The sequence below is a fragment of the Melospiza georgiana genome, chromosome 3 (assembly GCF_028018845.1).
Source record: "Melospiza georgiana isolate bMelGeo1 chromosome 3, bMelGeo1.pri, whole genome shotgun sequence".
Classification (NCBI taxonomy): domain Eukaryota; kingdom Metazoa; phylum Chordata; class Aves; order Passeriformes; family Passerellidae; genus Melospiza; species Melospiza georgiana.
Genome location: NC_080432.1, coordinates 41,125,647 through 41,147,089, shown reverse-complemented (window position 1 = coordinate 41,147,089; position 21,443 = coordinate 41,125,647). Strand labels below are relative to the sequence as shown.

The window sequence follows — 21,443 nt, the reverse complement described above, 5'->3', positions numbered from 1 at the left end:
CCTCCTTATTTGTAGTACTACTGCTTAACCAATTATTCCAAGTCATCCATTTGTGCACTTAATTTCTCCTTCCCAATCGTAGTACTTTGCTGTGTTTTTATTGAATTTTATCCAGTTGATTCTGAGCAGCTTTTGCAATTTATTGAGATCACTTGAAACAATAACGTGCACATTAATTGTTCAGAAAATCCTATGGACAGGCCCATGCCTGCACCTATAGCTGGTTCCAGAGCCCAGCCTTTCCGTCTTAAAAACAAAGGCCTCTAGCACTTGATGGCATTCTTGCAATATTCTGCTGAAATGTCAGGATGAAGCCTGGCAGAGCTGTGAATTTTGGAAGACTCCTTCAATGGAAATATGGGATAAGAGCATCTGTTCAGCTGGCAGTGGCTTTTGGTCTCTCATCTAGTGTTGGTTTGAATCACTGTTATTTTCTGTATTATTTCTGGTCTTCAAAGCATGCCGTCACTGAAAACATGCAAGCTGGGAATTGGTTTCTGACTTTGAGGGGGGATGTGGTGGTATACCCGGACAAATGCAGGTCACATCAAGAATGCTCTGGCCTGGACTTCTCATCCTGAGGACTGGAGGTACAGCTCCTCCCCACTCTCAGCCGAAGGGTCAGGATACTTGTTGTGTTCAGGAGTGGAAATGTGGGAATTTGGTGTCCTCTGGTGGCAACTGCGAGAGTTTACAGCTGGCAAAAGCAGGCGTGACCCTCCTCACGCAGTTTGTCACCCAGGCCAGCTGGCCGTGTGCTCCAGCCAGAGCGCTGATGCTCGTTTCTGCCCTGCACTGTAAATATTTCTAGTCCAGTCTGGCTCCTGTAGTTTCTGTATGCTCACCCCTCCTGTTTGTTTTATGCCCATTTACTTGCTTCCCTTTCTGGAGTGCGGAACTCTGTGTGACTTTGGGTTTAAGATTGACTTGATGGTGTTTGCTTGCAGTTCTCCTGTGATTTCTTTGCCTCACAAAAGGAAAATTTATTTTCGGTAAGCACATCTTCACACTTACAGAAGTGTAAGCTGCTTGGCCTTGCACAGTCCCTTAGTAAAATAAATGTGTCTGTGTCCAAAGGCCTTTCAGCCCACTTCTCTAAGCACTGACTCTGTTACCCACACGCTTGCCTCAATGCAGCTCCACTCATCAGGTGAAAGACAGACACAGAGCACCTGGACAGACCATGTTTGGCTCTTTTGGCCACAAAAGAGGAGAGAGCAGATGAGAGCATTGCATAGATGGTGAGCACTATGATGGGAGGAGGTGTTTGGCACAATTTGTTTTGTGTGAAGTACATGAAGGGAGCACACCAAGCCACATGCTCCTGGCTCTGGGAGCTGCTGCTGCTGATGGACAAAAACTGAGCAACTCCCTGAGGGCTGTGAGAGTGTAAAATTCTCTAAGAGTTTGGTGCAAATGCAGCCAGAAAAGTCAAATAGTCTTATCCCATATGGGGAAAAGCAGCCTTACCTACTCTCCCTGTTTCAATTGCTATACTACCCCTTGACAGTCTTCTCTTTTTCCTTTTTCAAGAGCAGCACAAGTATTAATGATGCAAAAGGAATATAGCACATCTGGGGCTGGCTCACTGAGGTCAAAGGAATACATTTTTTGATGCATAAAGACAGGCTGAGAAACGAACTTCTGCAGGGGAGTCAGGTAAACGGAGGATTTTTAGGATGTGCATAGGTGGGCTGGCAGGTCTGGGACACTGTGGCACCCAGACAGGCTGACCCCACAGAATTTATATGTTGCACCTTCATGTGGGAAGAGCTTCAGAGAGCACAGGAGAGTCAGGAGCTTCCCACACTGGCTGCTGCAATTACAGCTCTGGCTGACAACAGAGCCCCTTTGTGGCGCGAATACAAACAGCCAAAAGCTGGCACTGCTTTGGGAATTTTATAGCTTAATGGAAAAGAACAGGAGGAAGGGAATACTCATGTTTTAATTTTACAGAGAAACACAGCACTTTGAGATACTCCTTCAACTTAACAGTGGTGTTTATTTAGGTGCCTGATTTCCATGCAAATGTTTGAGAATGAGGTACTTTGCATGTGAGCAGCCTCAAACTCACCCAGAGACACAGGAAGGGAGCACACTGTCTATCAGAGGCAGGCAGACCTCTTCCCTTTTCTATCTGCCTTCCTGCCAGCACTGCTTTCTCAAGGTTGTGGCAGCTCTGGTGAACCCTCCAAAGTCTGTGGCTGTAAACAGGGCTCCCCAGAAATGAGCTTTATCTCCTGATTTGATAACCAAGGGGCCAACTGAGGAGGCCACAGGAAGTATCTGGTCCCCAGCTTCTTGCTGCTTACAGACTGAAGCGAATCCTCACAACACAGTAAAGTCAGTAAAAAGACTCTTTAGCAGAGGATCTTTAAATCTTGGCTTCTGCTGTTCAGAGTCCTCAGCAGCCTTGCAGCTATCATCAGGCTTCAGGGGCTCCTGTGCCAAGGAGCTGGGAGGATTTCAGCCTGTGGCATGATCTGCTGCTTGCCTGTATCAAAGGCCCAGCAGCTGCTAGAACAGGCAGTGAGGAGCAGCTCCAGCTTTTGCTGCAGAGGGCACGCCGTGTTTTTGGGACAGGCAGTGGGGAGTGAGGGACCTGTGGCAGATACAGAAGCTGCAAAGGCAGGCTGGACACCACCAGCCTCAGCAGCACAGGGCAGTCTGTGGAGATGGACTTTAGGCTGTACTTTGGTGCCAGCCACACACGAGTGGCTAAAGGGCTTGTGCCCTCAGCAAGCAATCAATCAATCTGTGTGGGAGGTTGTGCCCTGTGCCCTGCTTAAGGCACAAGGAGGAAATTTCAAGTTTCATTCAATTATTAACATTGGATCAGAGTTTTTGTTGTGACGTTTCTGCCTTCAGCTGCTGGTAGGTGCTTGCAGGAGAGCACTGCTTCATAGCTCATCCAAAAATGGGTATAATTGCAGTGGTGACCTTGCTTATTTATGTACTTACTGCCACAGCTCAGGTCTTTATAGCAGCTCTGCAGATCCTAGCTATAAAAGTCAGAGTCCAACCATGCGCTGAGCTTAGAAAAATATAGGGAATGTATTTGAGGCCTTGTGTTTGCATTTTTTCTTTTTTCCCCAAGATTTCTTTTCTAAAGCCATTTCAGAAATAATTTATATGCTTCTCACTTGCGACTCCAAAAGCCTGATTTTTTTAGAGGAGTGCAGTAAGCATTACAAAGCCTTTTGCCCGCTGTCAGTAATCTGGCCGTATGCAGATCAGCGCTCTGCAGCTCCGCATTCACGTTTGTGTTCCTCGTTCCTCGGGGGATTTGCGCTCCCTCCAGCAGGTGGTAGCAGCCTCCTTCAGGCTGTGCAGCTCTCCCGCCGAGCTGCTGCCCAATGATTCATGTCCCTGCCTGCCCCTGGCCTCACTTGATCTCCTCACCCTCTGCTGCATGTCTGAACTTCCCTGAGGAGGAAGATCTTCTCTTTAGCTCCAGAGTATGCACTAAATTTACCAGCAGTGTGAATCACAGCAGGAGGAGGCAACGGCACAACATCACAAGGACACATGACATGTCTTGCTTTTGTATATGATTTATTCCTAATGTTTTTGTAAGCACTGTCATGTCCTACCCATCACAGATGGGTGCCTCATAGATTAAATAATTCAGGGATATGCTTCCTAAATACAAAATTCAAGATCTAATGCCATGTCAAGGCAGTAGTATTAGCTGAAGCAGTGACAGGTTGCAAACGGGCTCTATCTTCAAATGAAATGGAAACTCAGTCTGCTGTGTTCTTCCACAAGAAGTCCTCTGCTATGCCAGTGTAATGTGATAGTTTTGTGGATGCAAGAATATTATCCACTGATATATGACCTTTGCTTATTAGCAATTAAGATACCTCCCTAACTTAGTACAAATACAAACATCTTGGGTTTAATTATGAGTGCTCAAGTGTTATGGATTTTTTTGTCTGTTTGTTTTTATTGTTGGGGTTTTTCTTCTTTTAATGTGCAGCCATACTTTCATTATTTGTATTTTAAAACAGCGGTCTTATAGGTGAGGACCTATAGATAGGTTGAAAGAGGTTTTGGGTTTTGGTACTCTGTATGAATAAAAGAAATGCCAGAAAAAGATCTGTTTAACAGAGGAGGTAAGGAAAAGCTTAAAGACAAGCTAAAAAAAAAATCCCATGGCTTTCCCAGCTGTGGCTCCCATACCAGGACGCTTTAGGTATATTATAAGCCACCTAAAAATGCAGCAATGAACCAAAGAGTTTGGCTAATATGCGTTAGCACCTGTGTTTGAGTATCTGTTTGGGTGTTGCTGGCTTTAAAACTGTAACTGGGACTTGACTATTTTTTTTGTGGTGTTTTGCGCCACAAAAGGTTGGGTGTAGACCTGTGAAACAGGTTCTTTGCTTGAGAAGGCAAGCACAAGGCACAAAACTTCTGCTTTTCACCACCAAATCTCACTCAAAACTCTTCTGTGCCAGTTCAGTTGTGAGCTCTCTCCATGCAGGGCAAGCAGCAAGAAGACTCACACACAATTCAGGCAGGGTTAACTACCAGGCCTAGCCTGCTCCTTGTCCCACCTGAGCAGCAGCAGGCACTTTAGGGAAGACACAAGATGTTCTGTGTTGATCATTGGGCAATCAAACATGGGTGCAATTCCCTAAATACCATCAGCTGAGGATTAGTTTATAGTCTGGAACTCTCCTTGCCTTCTGTAGCTGCATCTAGCTTTGTCCTTGCAGTAATGTAAAAGCCTTAATTTGTCTCTAACGCCTTCTATATATCTAATAGAAAACTCTCTCTTCTCCCTTTTGCAAACTTTTTTGATCTTTGCTGCCACTTGTTATTTGCTATTCAGTCTAGGAGCTATTTTGATCCTTTGGTGGTGGGAAGGAGTGTTTACAAGAGATTTGCAAGCCTTGAAGTTAATGCTGTTTTGCTTCTGGAACATGTCAGTGTATAAAGGCTAAACTTACTCTTGGATCTGTGGTTTATGGCAAATGAATGAATTATTGCTGCCTTCCTTTTCATGTTTTTCTTGGTGTACAATGAGGAAGAGGCTCTCTGGGTTTTAAACACTTCCAGGTCTTCAAGACGTCTGTTTCTCAGACTTTTGATAGTGGGAGCTTTCCCTTGAGGAGTGAAGCAGCCACAGACCCTTGGATGTAATGACAAAACCCACCAAAGGTAACTCCCATCCATGCTGGCTGTGCAATGCCACCTTGGCTGAGAGGTGATAATGGTGCTGAGCAGCCTCACCTGAACCTCCCTCACTCTGACCAGCTGCTTGGGACTTCCACTGCAGCTCAGCCCAGGCAGGGCTTGCTGGTGTGGTGTTGTGCCCTGACAGTGAGTAAAACTTTAACTTTTCATTACCTTACTGGTTAGAGGAGTTTGGGTGTCAGACTGTTTCAGGTGTGAGACCCCCAAGCAGAATGAGCTCACCCCTCTCTGACTTGAACATGCAGATATGTCTGAGGTGAGAAGCCCCTTGTGCTGGTATGTTTTTGCTGAGTTAAGGGTGGAGATTCAGGGGGTGGAGGAATGCTTTCTCCTGTCTATATACATTTCTTCTTGCATGTTGCTCTGAATAATAGGTGTTCATGTTCAGAATTAGTATAGCATTCCTGGTTTTTGAAAAGAAATGAGCACAAGGTCTACCTCCAGCATGTTCCTTCAAAGAATGTCAAATTTTTATCATGAAAGAACAGAAAGCCAAAATAAACAAAAACCCCTTTGAAGGATGGGTTAGACTGCCTGAGTTGGGTGTGCTAGTGGCTTATTTAAGCATTTAAAGCTCTTTACTTAAGCAGACTCCCATTATTCATGTAGGAGCTCCCTCTGGGTGTCTGTGGGCTCAGAAGAGGCCAGAGGTCACTCTGGTGTTTTGTGTGAGGCCAGCAGGCTGCCCTTCAGAGGTCTGACCTGGTGCTGTAGTTGAGGCACAGTGGTTGTCTCACTGGGGAGTGTTTGTTGTATCACAGCCTAGCTGGCATTTCTGCACACTCTTTGACTCTGCTGAAGTGACTGCTACTGAGACAGTGTCACAGCAAGGGGCTTGGAGACCTGTGCAGTGTGAGGGCAGAGTTACTGATGCTGCTTGACTGGCACTGCTCTGTCATGGCAAACACTGCTGAGGCACAACCCAGTGAAGGAGAATCTGCCAGAAGAGGAACTAGGGAAGAGAAACAGGCCCAGCATGAGTCTGGCTGAAGGCAAGAAAGCACAGGTAGGGAAGGAGACAAAAGGAAGAGCACAACCTTCCTCTTTGGGTGGGTGTGGGCTGCTGCATAGGGTTCAGTTGTCCTTGTCACCTCAGGAGCAGAAGCTCCTTCCCTCCCTGGCAGAGGCAGGCTATACCAAACTAATATGTTATGTATTGCCTGAAAGAGCCTTGACCCTGCTGGAAGCTGACTCATGTGATCTTGGTCCTTAGATTTGCTGAGAATTTTCCTGAAAAATGGCCAGCTCTGTCTGAACAAAGTGAGAGGAGCTGTCCCCTTCTTTGACCCTTGGATGGGCAATGAAATGAGATATCATCGTCGCTTTGCTTTCCAAAGGTAGAAGCTAATAAGTTTTATGGCTGCTGAGTTATCAGCTTTTAAGGTATAAAGGAGAAAAAGGAAGAGAATTTCTTTCTTTTCAACCTTAACATCTAACACAGAGCACTCCAGGATTATCATTGATAGAGGTGGTTACCATGAAGCTATTGTTAGGTGTGCTGTTCCTTTGGTTGCTCTCTTCAGAAGGTAAGTTTTGGAAGGTCCTTTGAAAATTAGCATTGCACAGTATTTGGGAACCTCTATTTTTAGTTGTTGCAAGGTGGGAGTATAGCAGGAGTTTTAGAAGCGGTATGAAGAAAATCTGTGAGTAAAACTGTGATCTTAAATGCAGTTTTGGGTATGTTTGATCATTTTTTGATGAAGATGTGTTCATTGGTTTCCACTGTTCTGGCGATAGACTGTGTCTTAGGCACTGAAGCATTCTGGTGAGAGAAAACTCCCCAAACAATTAAACTAGCAGTGAGATCTGTGCCAAAATGATGCAGAAATTCAAGCAAGGAACAGAGGCTTTCTCTGAATTCATAGCTATGATCATCTTCTTTTCAGTGATAGAAGATGAAGTGAAAGGTTAGTCTGCATCCTGGCATTCCAGGCACTGTTCAGATTTCTGTAACACTCATGGTAGGGGGAAGCCCTTATTCCCTATACTAGGTCTCTGAAGCCCATGTTTGGTGCCAGTGATGGTTTTGTAGGTGCTCAAGGCTGAAAATGCTGTGTATGCTTTGGCTTTACTGGCTCTGTGCTTCAGGTGTCTTCCTGTAAGAAAATAAAGATAACTGGTAATCGTGCTTTACCTTAGCAATAGACTGTGATGATCACTATCTTCAGAGGATTATAAGGTGCTCTGATAAATAATAAACTGTTAGGAGGTTCTGGTTCCTGAAGTAATCAGAATAAATTATAACATCTGAGCTTTTGAATTTTGTGAAAAATATGCACGGTGGCTGCAGTTCCTCTGAAAACTTTATCCAGGAAAAAAGTTGTTGATTGATAGCAGCCTATAAGAATTGTTTGTTGAAACATATTAACTGTAAGAGTAAGGGAGAAAGGAGTTAGAATCCTTCTACCAAATTTTGGGAGAGTTGTCTGAAAAATACTTCCTTTTTTATGTCAAGAAAATTGAAAATACAAGTTAGAATTATTCAATGGTATAATAAGGGAGTAACTATAATACTGGGAGTAGCAGGAGTTTAAAAAGTCATCCTATGGAAAGTGTAAATCCAAAACAAACTAAGAAAACTGAAGAGGTTAAAATGTAATCAGCTAAGACAAAAATTAATCTGAAGAGAAACAATGAATCATTTTTAAAGGAATGACAACCAATAAATAATTTTCCAAATTCTTCTGAAACACGGAGTCTGTAGGACTGACTGATGCATAAAAGAAGGCTGAAGCATGACAAATTCTTTTTGTCTTTGGTGTCCTTGCATAACAGCTTAAAAAAGGCCTTGCCCTCCAAGCCTTTCAGCACAGGGGACAAGAGGAGTACCAACCAAATCCTTGAACAAACTGATGACAAATAGTAAAAGAACTGCCAGGATTAGATGATATCCACCCAAGGGAGTGAGCCAAGCAGAAACATGAACATGTCCATTTTATTAACTGTGATGCTCATATTGATCTCTGTTGGGATGTGGGCTCTGCACGTGTTCAGAAGTGATCTGGATAAGGGTGGATTCTAACTTGCTGATGCAAAACTGTTCAGGATGTTCAGAATGAAAATTTACACTAAGTTTTCCCCTTATACATTATCTATGTGTGTGTTATGGTGGTCTCTGAATAGATACTGCTCAACCCCAGAACACAACTGTCTGAAGACATCAGTGCTAATGATAGTCAGGAGAAATTATTTCAGCAGTGACCAAGTGAACAGCATAAAAACCACATTGCTGCTGCTGTGTACAGGGCCGTGGTTCACCTGCATCTTGACAGTGGTCTGGATTTTTCATCTCAGAAAAGATGTAGTAAAACCTAGGAGGGGAGTAAAGGGGGAGAGTGGTCAGACTTAGGAAAAAAATTCAACATGAGATCAGAGAAACTGACTCTTCAGCCTGGAGAAGAAGGGATAGGTATATGATAAAGACATACAGGTGCATGCAAAATGGCAAATTTTGCAGAAGCAAGGGAATGACTGCAAGAGCAACAAGGAAACAATCAGATTATTAACAAATGAGAAGTACTTTATTCCAACATGTAATTGAGTGATGAAGCATCTTTTGCCAGAGTTCTTGGGGGAGGCCAAGAGTGTGAAAGTTTTAGACAAACGAATGGGCAAATCTGTGGAAGAACAATGTCAGGGAGTTCATCAACATTAAGTAATTGCTTGCTTGGGGAGCACAAGAAAATGGAAATATAACTGTATTTTCCTTATTCTTTGCCTAAGCATCTGCATTTGGATATTGTCTGAGGCAAAATCCCTGACTAGGTATGGGGTTTTGTTCTAAAACTGTTCCTCCAACTCCCTGAGTTCTGGGACTGAACTGGGACTGGATCCTCTTTCTCTCTCAATAAAACCTAAGGAACTATTCTCAAATGTAGTTGAAATTAGTGTTAAAATTCTCAGATACTGAGTTCCTGCAGTAGATTTGTGTGATGCAGACAAGTTAAATTGCTTTTGCCTCCAGTATCCCAAACGGAGTTGGAGTTCTGATTATTGCCCTAAGTAAAGCATCATCAAAACCCACAGGCAGAAATGTTAAAAATATGTCACACAACAGTCAGGAAACTCTCTCAGCCTTCTACAAAGTAGTGTAAAAACAATATAAATTTGCAAATAGCTCATGCTGAGCTCATGCCTGAGCGCCACTGGCTACCCTACACCTGAGGATGTCTCTCCTGCTGGACTGAGCTGGCTCAGCTCTTACTCTGTCATTGACAGGGAAAGAAAGGTGTACAAGCCAGAAGTACTCAGCAGGGCTAAATATTCCAAAAATAGCTCCTGACTATTAAAGGACAGTTATTCTAATTCTGTGTAGGACTTGCTGGATGGTGATGGCTTCAGTGGGGCAAGCAAGAACAGCTGAGACCGTGCTTTGAAGTTCAGCTGATCTAGGCTTTGTGGCTATCTTTGTGGAAATTTTAGAATAAACCAAATTCTATTTGCATAAATTCAAGTGTATGCTCAAGGAAAGAGAATAATGTTTACTGAAACATCTACAGGCCTGACTCCTGGCTCCACAGGCTATTTTGTCTGCCAACACTCCACTAAGAGAAGAAATTGCAGCTGTTTCTGTATCACTATGGCAAACTCACAACAGTGTTATGCTGCTCCCTGACTGTGGAAGATGTAGATTAATTTGAATTGCTCCTTTCTAAGGAGTTTCACCTTGTGCATGTTCAAACTACTCTAAATTTGGACAGAATGAAACTACGGCAGTGTATGAAATGTGCTGAAGAGGAAAACAGGTAGGGAAGGCCTGTGGAGGATGAGATTGTTTGAGGCATTCCACAAGCAGTTCAACACCTATTGCTATAAATTCATTGCATTCCACTAATTTCAAGAGATCTCAACTGCTTACAATAGCTAAAAGCTTTTTCCAGTATACAAAATCAAAGAAAATATGCCTGGTTGTTGGGATGAGCCTCATCTTTGGAAAGTAGGGCAGATGAGGAAGGTGCCTTCTCTCCAGATTTTGTGCTTTTGGGTATATTAAGTCTTGTGAAGCTTTTTTTTCCTAAGGTAAAAAAAATATAGCATAACCCTTTCTTTAATGTTTTAAAGGTAATGCAGATGACCAGGAAGAATATGAGAAGCTAGAGGTAAAGTATGAGTACAACTTTCTTTTTTTTTTTCTGTTTTTAGTACTTATCATTACCTGTCAAGCTGTTGCTTCCTTTGAGGCAGGCAGAAGAAGAAAGAATACAGCTTGTTGCTGTAAACTGCTTCTGCAAAGAAGAAATGCAAAGCCAGTGAGTCAGCAATGTGATAGTGCAGCTGCAAGATTACAGAACACAATCAGGAAATGAGGTTTTCTCCGAGCAATGTTTGTTATTAGGTTGCATATCCTGTACGTAGGTTGTTTGTGGTTACCACTTGTTCCTAGATGCTCTGTTGCTCTTTTAGAAACACAGAATTAAACTTTTATTTGCTTTACAACAGTGCATAGTGTCTGCACCATTAGAGTCCTCCAGCTGGGCACAAGAGAGTGTGTGGGTATCTTGGTGGCCCTTGTCACTATATAGATTTCACCTTTGAGTATTAGGGATAGTCATTGTGATGAGGGAAGCCCTTGCCAAGTCACCTGGGGAGGCAAGGATTGCCTTTCATGTCCCTTTAAAGCCCTTGATGTTGGGCTGTGCCTGCCATAAGGATATAGGATGGCATTAAACAATGTTCCTGCTGGTACTGAGCTGTCTCTCATGCTGAGTGAATAACATCACTCACATCCTTGCCTTCTCTGATCACCTGGCCAGGTATTGTTAAGGAGCCAGAATTGGTTCATTCTGCCTTTCCTGTTATGTATTGGAGATGATTTGTTGTGTCAATTGGGTGCCCCCCTTGGCACACAGAGATGCCTGCAGTAGCTGTCCCTATGACCTCTTCCAGATTAAGCAGTCACTGCAGCAATGGATGTGGCAGGATGTGTTCAGCACATTTCATTGTTTGCTCAGGCCCAGTGCTGTGGCAGCCAGTAAGAAAACTGAGCAGAAAGTGTAAAGTTGTAGAAGAGTTAACTGCAAATGCAGCTGTCCAGATCTGTGTTCCCATGTATTTCTAACAGAGGGGTAATTGTTCTTTAAAGTTGTTTACATGAGTAAAATCTTGGTTAGTGTGAGAATGGAGCCTGTAGGACCCCTCAGTCAACAAATTTCCTTGTTAGATCTAAGCAATCAACCATATTTATTTCTTTATGTCTAAGGCTCTAAGAAGCTTGCAGTTTTCATGTGAGCAGGCAACGTACCCTGAGACCCCTTCATCTTCAGGTGTGTGTTTTATATTGTCTCTGCAGAGGCTTTCCCTCACAAAATTATTTGAGAATGGGCCGGGGCAGAAATCAGCTGTTTGTGGGGATGTCTGTGTATGGGATTGATTGAAGTGGAGCTAGGCTCTATAAACTCCTTAGTTTTTTGTTCCTCTTGTGATTACTTTTCTACTTTTGTTTCTTCGGCTGGTGGTTGAGGCTGTCACTATTACTTCAATCATTCCCAGCAGTGTTTTTTGATCTTTTCTTGCTTGATGATTGAGCATTTCAGTGCCTCTAAACACCCAAAGTATTTGCTGAACACCTGAGTAATTTTTCTGACTAGTTCAAAACCTCCAATCAAAGCAATCAGTATAGACTTGTTACCATTTTAGCCAACTTTGTTTTAATATGCTGGTGAATGTGACTTTCTTTTGGGGTTACTGTTTTGGGTTTTCTTGTAACCTGAAATCTTTTGCTTTTCTGCAGTTCATGCTCTAAGGCCAGCTGACATTAAAGCAGTCACTGCAATAGGAAGTTTGCAAAGAGTAAGTACAAGCAGGAAATGTGCTGAATGTGACCCATTTCCTCCGTTGTGATGATGAAGTCAGCTGATGATGCAGTTTGGGGTCTCAGGGTGTTCAAGACTTCAGTCTTTCCACAAGCATCAAAGACTTCTGGTGAAAAAATGGCTGGAAATACCTGCTGTTCAGTGTTCCAATGTACCCTGTGTCTAAAAATAGCCAGCTGACTTCGTGCAGGAGGAAATGTGATCACAGTGCTCTTGCAGAGAACCATGATATTTGATTAGAGTGCATGGATTTTCCTAACAATGAGCATAACAGATTGAATAACTGGAAGAAGATGCTGGGAAAATTCAAACTGGAACAAATATAAATTGTTGAGAAATGCAGTAGATTTTCCACCTCATGAAGTGTATTCTGTGGAAACTGGTTTCCTACCTACAAGGCAGAAAATCTCCAAGGATCACAAAGATACGTTTCAGTTGTATAGATCAGTGGTTAAAGTTCTCCTGCCTGTAATAATATAGTTAGATTTGGATGATCTTCATTTGTCTTAATAGTTGGAAGTGAATCTCTGAAACTGATTTGAGGCCCAATTAAAAGAATTTAACCACAATTCTCAAGCTTTGAGGAAGTGTAGAAATGACTGTAGAGTAAAAATTGATAGCCACTGGGGAGGCTGTGACTGTGAGAAATGGGGGAGAGTCTCCCTCATTACAAAACAGAAATCAAATTTGAGATGTTATCCATAACTATATCATACTTTTCCTTTACAAAATCAGCACTTCTGGACTCCTTGTGAGTACCTCTCTCTTTTGAAAAAAATTTGTTGTCCTGAATGCAAGGGTGCTTCACCCATATCACATGCATGGCCCTTTGGAACAAGTCGTCTTTGTGCTGGTGTCCTTGTTGCTTGTGGGGGTGTCATAGAAAAACATGTAAATAATCTTCTTCTAGGGAATGTTTGCTTTCCTAGAGCAAACATCTCTATCACTGTTTCCTCAATTAACTCTCTGAAATCAGTGAAGTTCCTCTATTGATGTAGTTTCTTTTTAACAGACACTCTTCTGCTGAGTGCCATCTATGTAAATTATCTAAATGACTTCAGGTCATGTCCTTTGTTGAAAAGGAGTAGGAACAGATCCAGAGAAATTTGGTCTAGAATAGCATTTTGTTTTATGGAATTTGATTTCATGAAACAAATTCTGTTTTAAGCCATATGTAAAAGAATCATTAATGAAAGCAGTAACTAAGAAAGGATTACCAGATCATGAAAATGCATTGTAATAGGGAAGTTTTGGAAAATAATCTAAAGCTTTGAGTGATTACAACACAACGGAGAAAAGTATGTAGAAAACAATGTTATCTCTAACAGGTAGGGGAACAGCATATCTAGGTCTAGTTTACACTTTAATTAATTTTGTTCTTATTGCTTCTTTGTTCACAGACACCAGGATCTGGTGAGGATTTACTCCAAAGGTAAGAATTAATACTTAGCTTTTATAAGTTTCATTACCCTTATCTCTCTAGCATCACAGTGCAGGGGTTAGGCCCAAGCAATTTTTTATTGTTTTATAGAGAGGAGGAAAAAAGCCTATGTAAAATAGAAACGATTTTGGGACATTGAAACTTTCCCTGTCCTTTGGTAACAAATTTTTTGTACTTATGCAGGCTATAAAATTACCTTAGGGTTGCAATACCCTTGATTAAGAATCATTGCTGTGTGATAAATCCTAGGCAGTAAATATAATAATGCACTAGTTAAAGATTAGAAAGCAGGGATTTATCAGAGCTAAGAAAGAACTCAGTAGTCCAGATACCCTGGACTACTGATACTCAATCTGCTTGGCTGATTCCCAGCGCTTCATGGATAACCTTTATGCCATTTCCTTCTCCCATGCCCCTTTAGCAGATCCAAATCAATGAGTGAACATATGGCTAAACCTTGTAGCTGCAGGTCTGTGCAGATCTTTTGAGTCACAGCCTTCCAGATGAGGATTTAGCACTATACAGATAAACTTTAAAGACTAAGTTTTCTTAAAAACATCTGTGTCCACTTGTATGTGAGTATACACAGAGGCCCCTGCATCACTTATATCTATGTATAAGCAAGACAAGTACTGCAACATGCAGAGGGTAAAGAGACACAAAAAATTGAGATCTGAGACTATGTTCTTACTCAGCAGTAGCTGATGACACGATAGTTTTGGGAAAGAAAGGCCCCATTCTTACTTGCAACAGCTGCCACGAATTTCACTCTGAGATGCAGCATAACTAATAAGAAATTGAGGCTGTGCTGTAATATAATTTTGCTTTGAGAAATGGAATAACAGGAACTTCCTGTTTTCTCTTCCCTTTCTATAGCACAGGAAAGAACTTCCTTGAACTAAGCGTGGCAACTTTAGCAGGTGCGTCTTGCTGTCACACTAAAACTTCAGCAAATTAATTTAACAGCTTGCTGGCAGGAGCTCCAGGGCTCTGCTGGGCTGCAGAGCAGGTGCAGCACAGGCACCCTGCAGGGGTGTAAGGGAAGCCTGAGGAGTGGTGCACCTGGGGACATGAGTTCAGCCAGCTTGGGTTGTCCATGATGGCTTTAAAGAGACTGTCTGGGTAGACAAACAGCAGTGAAGAAGGAGTGTGACAGACTGCTGCAAGATTCTTAAATGCCCAACAGGGGGTTTTGGCCTCTTGTTTCTACCTACTACACAGTCTCTGCTGGTGTGTGCTTGTGGCCTGTGCTGGCCCAGTGAAATCTTGTGTGGGTTTGCCTGCCCAGAACTGCCATATGCTTAGAATTTATACTGGGACTGCCATAGATGTACCACATCTGGGAATTTGTTGCCTACTGGCTGTCTCTGAAGGCAGCCTTTACTTGCTTACAGGGTATTGCAAGTAAAAGTTTCATGCCCACTGAAATATGCTGTGTAATACATAGCTCCAGGGTCCTGCCCTCCTTAAGCCCTTGGTGTGACATCTATTTCCCCGTAAAAGGGGTTTAAAACATGGCAACTCATTGGTGTTTTATGAGTCTCCCCGCATAGCCTTTCCCATAGCTTCCTTTCTACAGCTGCCTCTATTTAAGCCCACCTACAATACTTGTGGCTGACATGAGATGGGGACAGAGGCTTTTGAGCTGAGTCTGGAGGCAAACTCAGACATCAAGCCTTCACTTAACAAGGTGAGGAACAGAACCAAGAAAAACAGTTGCAGAGGGGCTTGGGCATAGCTCTCATGCTTGCCAAGAGATCCTCAGACTTTACAGGTTTTGGTGCTGTTTTAGTTCAGCTGTGTGTAATGAATCAGCAGAGTAGCAGTCTGTTGGCTGCAGAAATCTCCTAACCTGGGTGTGTCATTCAGCTCTCATTAGCACCTTCAACCCCTCGGTCCTACATGTGTCCCCTCCACCTGGCACAGCTGGAGAGATGCCAGACAGTCAAGCCAGGTGAGTCTGAGGGGCTTTTGGCTGGGCAGTTGGTGTACAGGGGAAGGATGGAAATCTTTGATGCTGGAGCACTTCACTGCACTTAGTATTGGCAGAGGCTGTCATTGTGGCTCAATTGGCACCCATCAGAATCAGGAGAATCAAAGCCCTGCTTTGGGGTCTGTATCACCTGAGTTAACATCAGGTCTCTTTTATAGCTGCAAAACAAGTTTTTGGCTCAAATAGAAGTTGATGTGTGCCTACTAAGCTGCTCTTTTTATCTAAGTGCACATGTCTGAAAGTCAGGTAGCTGAATATGAACTAATTACCCAAACCTCTCTGGGTAGCACAGTCAGTTGTCTAATCTAAACACATTTAGGAGAGAAAAGATTAATCCAGCCTGAACCCACAAAAGTTTTTTGATTCAATGGTAAAAATCAGCCAAAGCTTTAACATCACTGATGCCTTCCTAATTTTTCTCTTCCTTTCTTCTTTTCAGAGACCTCCTGCATCAAGCTGAAGAAATAGTGGAGCTCATGAAAGTGGATCAGGTTTGTTTAAAGCACAGAATAATTCAGAAAGTGTGGTGTTGAAGCAGAAAAAGGTACAAAAGTGGCTTAATACTTAAACAGCACTAAAAAAACTTTTGAAACAGAAAATGCCATTTCTTGAGGTTAACGGGCTTCAGTATTTCTGTTGTAAATGAGAATAAATTCTGTGCTTTTCAAGTGCAGAGTTTTGTTCTGGAAGTATCCCACCTTTTTTACTTTTGTCAAAGCAACTGAAGAGCTTGGTAGGGAAGCCAGTATATTTGCTTTCTGTTGGCTAAAGATGTGAGTGTTCTGCTAACTACAGTCTGTAACTGTGCCAGTGTTTCTGAGAAGTCAACCCAAAATAATAATTCTCATTATTTGTTTCTTCAGTTCCTTTTTGGTCTTTTAGGAACATATATTCAAAAAGGCCAATAAAGACCTAAATATGCTTTGGAGATGCTGGTGAGAGCTTGAATTATCACTTATGGCTGAGTGCTTTTTAGGTCCCGTCCTGGAACTTTAAGCATTCATTTCTCCTTTATTCTTAACCATGATGTTATTTCATAAAATAGTCTTGAAATAATGGGAAAATGTAATTGCCAAGACAATTCTGCTGTTGCCTTTTTTCTCTACAGGAATTTTGCATGTATGTTTGTGGAACTGTGTGGTTCTAACCAAGGCTCTTCAGGATTGTACAGCATTGCCTAATAAACACAGCACAGCTGAACAGGGCTGTAGCTCTCAGATTTTTTATTCCAGTCTTTGTCCCACTAGTGTGACCTCTTCTCAGCAGTTCATATACAGTAATCCTGTTGGCAAGCTGCAGCAATGATGGAAAGAGACAATATCAAGTTCTGTGCTAAGCTGTCCATGCCCATCTTTTCCAGCAGAGTCTCCCACGGCAGCAGCAATTTCAGGCTCTATCTTGAGCTTTGTGTTCAACATTAATTGCAGCACTTGATGCCTAACCATCCATTTGCTGTGTCTTCTGAGGAAAAGCTGGGTGGTTTGTCAAATGGAAGGGACCAAGATGGCCAGGATTGGGCCATGGACTACTGCTTGGTCTTGCTGGTTTTGAACCCACAGCAAATTGTGTGTGAGAGAGGAAAATAGCAAATCGATCACCTGTCATCAGATTCCTTTATTTTTTTCTCCCAGATGATGGACTTCCAAAATGACTGGAAGCTGATCACAGTGTTTTTTAGTGCTGAAACCTCCTGTTCCTCCTATGCTTCCACACAACTGGTAAGTTCTTTGTGGGATGGTTTAGCAGTCAAGGCAGGTAGTTAAGACACTTTCCCATACTCTGCTCTCTGCCACAGGGAACCAAAGGAGTAATTAGGTCTGGGATATTGGGATGCCTTGATCCAATGATGTAAGCTCCTGGCACACAATGTGTTTTATATTTATAAACATCTGTACTTAATTTGCCATCCCTAGCCTGAGATGTCTAAGTAGAACAGTTGTTTTCCACCTTCAAGTATAAAGATACTTTTCTTCCCTATACCTGTCTTTTTTTTTTTTTTACTATATGTCAAGTTCTCTATTTATAGGCAGTTAAATTACAAGACTTGTTCCCATGTTATTTACTTGTTGCTGGCTAAGGCTGAATTTAGAATAGAGTGATTCTTAATAACCCTTCAGTACACAGCTCAATACACAGAGTTTGTGACTTTTAGGAAATGAGTAACTTTTTTGTACTAATTTTGATGGCCTTTCTAATCTCATTTACAGAAGAACTGCATATCAGAAAACCTGGAAAAACTTACAGAGGTCTTGGATTTTTTGTATGAGAAGGTAAGATGTATTCATCAACCCTGAATAGCTGAGTCCTTTGTGTATTTTTCCAGTCTCCCCTACTAGACTAGAGCTTGTATCACTCTTCATATGACTTAGAACACCAGTCTCATTAACATCAACCCACTGGCTCTGTTTGTTTTCACTAAGTGTTTTACTCCCTTTTTTAAAAAGCTGACGCATACTAACAGAAAGGATGGATGGGTAACTGCTCTGTTTTGCAACACAAGCTAATGTACCACTCAATCTTGGGGTATTTTTAAAATGATTTCTGTGAAAATTGGAGTACATCCATCTAGGTCTGAAAGTTATGTTTAACAGGGCTGTTGGTCAAAGTAACTGGTATCTAATTACTGATGTGGAACACCTAGGCTGCTAATTCCCTGGTGATGACTTTTATAGACCAGGGAAAACATCCATTAAAATGCATATGATAGACCTTTCTTCCTACTTTATGCTTATTTAAGAATCTCAGCCTTTCTAAAGGTCTTCTAGCTGGCTGAGCTAAGAATTATCTGCTTACCTAAGATGGTTTCTGGGAAGCATTCTGCACTGTGTCTTGGTCTACTAATGATAGTAGACTAGATGAGGATAGATTTCTACTAAAGCAGACTATAAACTGTTTAACTGAATTATTTCAATAGCATCTTCCATTAATTTTGTTTTGCTGCATTGAAGGCCTACAGCATATTCTAAACCTGCTACAGTCTGGTTGCATCAGACCACAACCACTCATTTTTCTCCAGCTGACTTTGACAAATGTTGTGCATGGGGGAAATTCCACCCACACATTTTCTTCAGATTTTCTCTACTATTATTTCCAGAATCTGTTTATGTACACTTGTGAAAGTGAAATATCATTATGTAAATGAAAAGCTGCTTTCTGCACAGGGGAGAAGTGTGGTGTGTTGCATGAGTGCTTGTGCTGTTATGCAGGATATTTCATCCTCAGTTTTGCATTGCTATGTTGCCACAAAAATGGTAGTCCCAAGTTCATTTGAGTTCAGTTTAGTTGGCTGGTGGCCATTTTGGTTATGTAAAATGAATTGCTGTGTCTCAGTCAAGAAAGCATGGTCACAAGTACTTCATAAATGATGATCCTAGATAGCAAGCATAGGATCAGGGTTCAGGACAGAATTGGCAAAGACTTTGGAAATTGATTTTATGTAGGCAGAATCCTAGGCCAGAAGTAATACACATGAAGTTGTAGATATAATTTACTATAATTGCTGCTTGCTGATCTTTAATTGCAAATCTGGCGTGAATAATTTCTACTTTATTACTGCAGGTTCCCAAGGCCTTCGTAAATCTAGTGGATTCCACTGAACTCACAACTGCCTCTCTTGCATGCCAAGATTACAGTAATGCCAGGTAACAGGTTTCTTTAACTTTTTTCACTGTGTCCTCCTGCTGGTGTTCAACAAATACCTACATATATGCACTGACTTTATGAGTGAGATACAATCTGCTGAACTGTTGTTCTGCCCTTAATACAAGAGTATGTGAAAGATTTTAAGTCTTCACTTTGTTTCTGATACGCTCTCCCTGAAAGATATATTTTTATTAGGAAGCTAGTGCTTTTAAACCTATCAAATTGGACTGCATATTTAAATATTGGGTCAGAGTTAAGGAAAAAAGAGAAAGCCTCGACACTGTACAAGCACTATTCACCAAGAGCCAAAGCACTGATTTGTTATCAACAGCTTTAGCCACAAATCCAAAACGCAGCACCATATGGGCTGTTTTGAAGAAAGTTAACTCCATCCCAGCCAGATCCAGCACTGAGATTATGGTCACAAAACTGCATCATCTAGCTACCCCCAGTTTTTTATTCAGTGATACTTCTGTTCTGCAACTCTCAAGTCAGAAGATCTGTAGGTGCTTCAAAAGTTTATATTTCTACATATCAATGTTCACAAAATGAGCAACAGATTTTAAAGGACATTATTAGGCTATTGGAAAGATTCTGCTTGGGCTTAGGGTATGCTAGGGTAGAGAACATCCAAGTTGTCAGTTCCTTATGGTAACTGCATCTATTTCTCTGTCTTGCTCAGTACTTTGTAACAAAAGCACGAGTAGTTTGTGTCCCGATTTAGTATGGAGTAGGAGTGTGCACATGAGCAGCTATGACAGAGTAGTTTACAGCTGGTGAGATTACACTTTGTCTTACTCCACAGTAATTTTTTTCCCTGTGCTTGTGGCATGGGACAGCAAATGTACTAACATAGTCATCCTGAAGTGTTTCACAAGCTTTGCAAATATACAACCTTACAGATGTTCTGATGGAACGGGGGAAGAGGCCTGGCTGCTATGTAACCATGTACTTAATAAATACAAGGAGAAGAGAGGCTTTCTTTGTCAAAAGTGGCTGCAAGAGGCACTCTAGCTTATTTCTCCTGCACAAACATGAAGGGCTAAAATGTGGGAAAGGTGGAAAAGATGTGTTTAGGAACATGGGCCTTGCCATGTATTGAAGGCCTTAAAAATAAAATGAAATGAATCTATTTTTTTTCCTCTCAGGAATTATTATATTTCCTTTTGTACTTAAGGCAATTTGCTTTCTTACTGTCAGCATGCTCTCGTAGCTGTGTTTATCTGGTTGATAAACACAGTTCCCACTAGTTTGTTAGAAGACCTCAGTCCCAGTTCCTATCCCAGATAAGGATCTCCAGCACTTGGTTACTAAGTTTTCATTATGAACTGTGCTTTGAGAGAAAAATACAAATCCATACCAAAATGGGAAATTTCAACAGTCAAAGAGGATAGTAGTGGTTGACACTTTCAGTCCCATGCCTTAACTTTAGGCACTGAAGTTTGGGAGATAATGGGGTTTAAAGTTCTCTCCTTTACTAATTTCTTACTAACTAGAAGCATCTGCACTCAAAGTAATGCATGAACTCTATTTTTAGACATGTAACTCTCTTCATGTATTTTATGAGGTTCTTCTGTTAGACTTGGGTAATATTCTGGTCCTGAATTCACATTTCTTTCACTCACCAGCGGTGATAATAGCATTTTATCAGAAAACTCTCATTTTATGGGTTTACCTAGAGCTCTGTGAAAAGGATCTGATACACACTTATTGCTTATATCTGCAAACCCCCAGAAACTTTTTCAGATTCCAGTCCTTCCAGGAAATTTCAAGGGAACGTATTTTGCTGGAATCTCACTAATCTTATGTGTATCTTATATTGTTCCCATCTACACCTTGAGGAACTCTCAGAATTCTCCAGCTAGCTTCAAAATGCGCAGTATACACATCTCACCTTGCAGATCAGAAATCTGACAGTGCCAATCATCCTTTAGCATGTATAACCTTCTGCAGCTTCCATCCCCATTTCTAGGTGCAGGTCTTCAAGTCAAATACTAAAGAAAAAGTTCCTGTGGAAGTATTTTGAGTTTGTTCAATTTTCCTGTGTGACTGCAGGGAGGAAAATGTTTGAAAACCAGTGCAACTGTTATTTTAAGCTTGAGCATGTTGCTAGCTTGTGAGATCCTGTGCTAATCTAAGTCTGGCATTCTTGTCAACTGACTAGGCTTTCAAATCAAAAAGAGATACAAAGCTCTGGATATGGGAATATATTGTATGTTTATATCAAAAATTAGCGTGTTCCATGTAGCCTTTTCTAGAAATAAAACAATTTACTCTTTAGTATGTGCTTGTAAATGGCTTAAAAGAATTCATGATATCCACCTTGTTTATCAAAAGTTCATAATGTCTTTCATGT

The 21,443-nt window shown here is 41.6% G+C and overlaps 1 protein-coding gene across 1 annotated transcript in view; it reads left to right on the top strand.

Moving 5' to 3' along the window:
- Positions 1 to 6,676: 6,676 nt before the first annotated feature.
- PLB1 (phospholipase B1) overlaps positions 6,677 to 21,443 on the top strand; it is a 77,834-nt gene continuing 63,067 nt past the window's right edge. Inside the window, exons 1-12 of the mRNA XM_058020692.1 lie at positions 6,677 to 6,725; positions 10,261 to 10,298; positions 11,399 to 11,462; positions 11,930 to 11,988; positions 13,412 to 13,443; positions 14,329 to 14,372; positions 15,322 to 15,406; positions 15,885 to 15,936; positions 17,077 to 17,163; positions 17,653 to 17,715; positions 19,004 to 19,086; positions 19,944 to 19,953. Of these exons, the coding sequence (XP_057876675.1) occupies positions 6,677 to 6,725; positions 10,261 to 10,298; positions 11,399 to 11,462; positions 11,930 to 11,988; positions 13,412 to 13,443; positions 14,329 to 14,372; positions 15,322 to 15,406; positions 15,885 to 15,936; positions 17,077 to 17,163; positions 17,653 to 17,715; positions 19,004 to 19,086; positions 19,944 to 19,953 (666 nt within the window). The remainder of the gene's footprint in view (positions 6,726 to 10,260; positions 10,299 to 11,398; positions 11,463 to 11,929; positions 11,989 to 13,411; positions 13,444 to 14,328; positions 14,373 to 15,321; positions 15,407 to 15,884; positions 15,937 to 17,076; positions 17,164 to 17,652; positions 17,716 to 19,003; positions 19,087 to 19,943; positions 19,954 to 21,443) is intronic.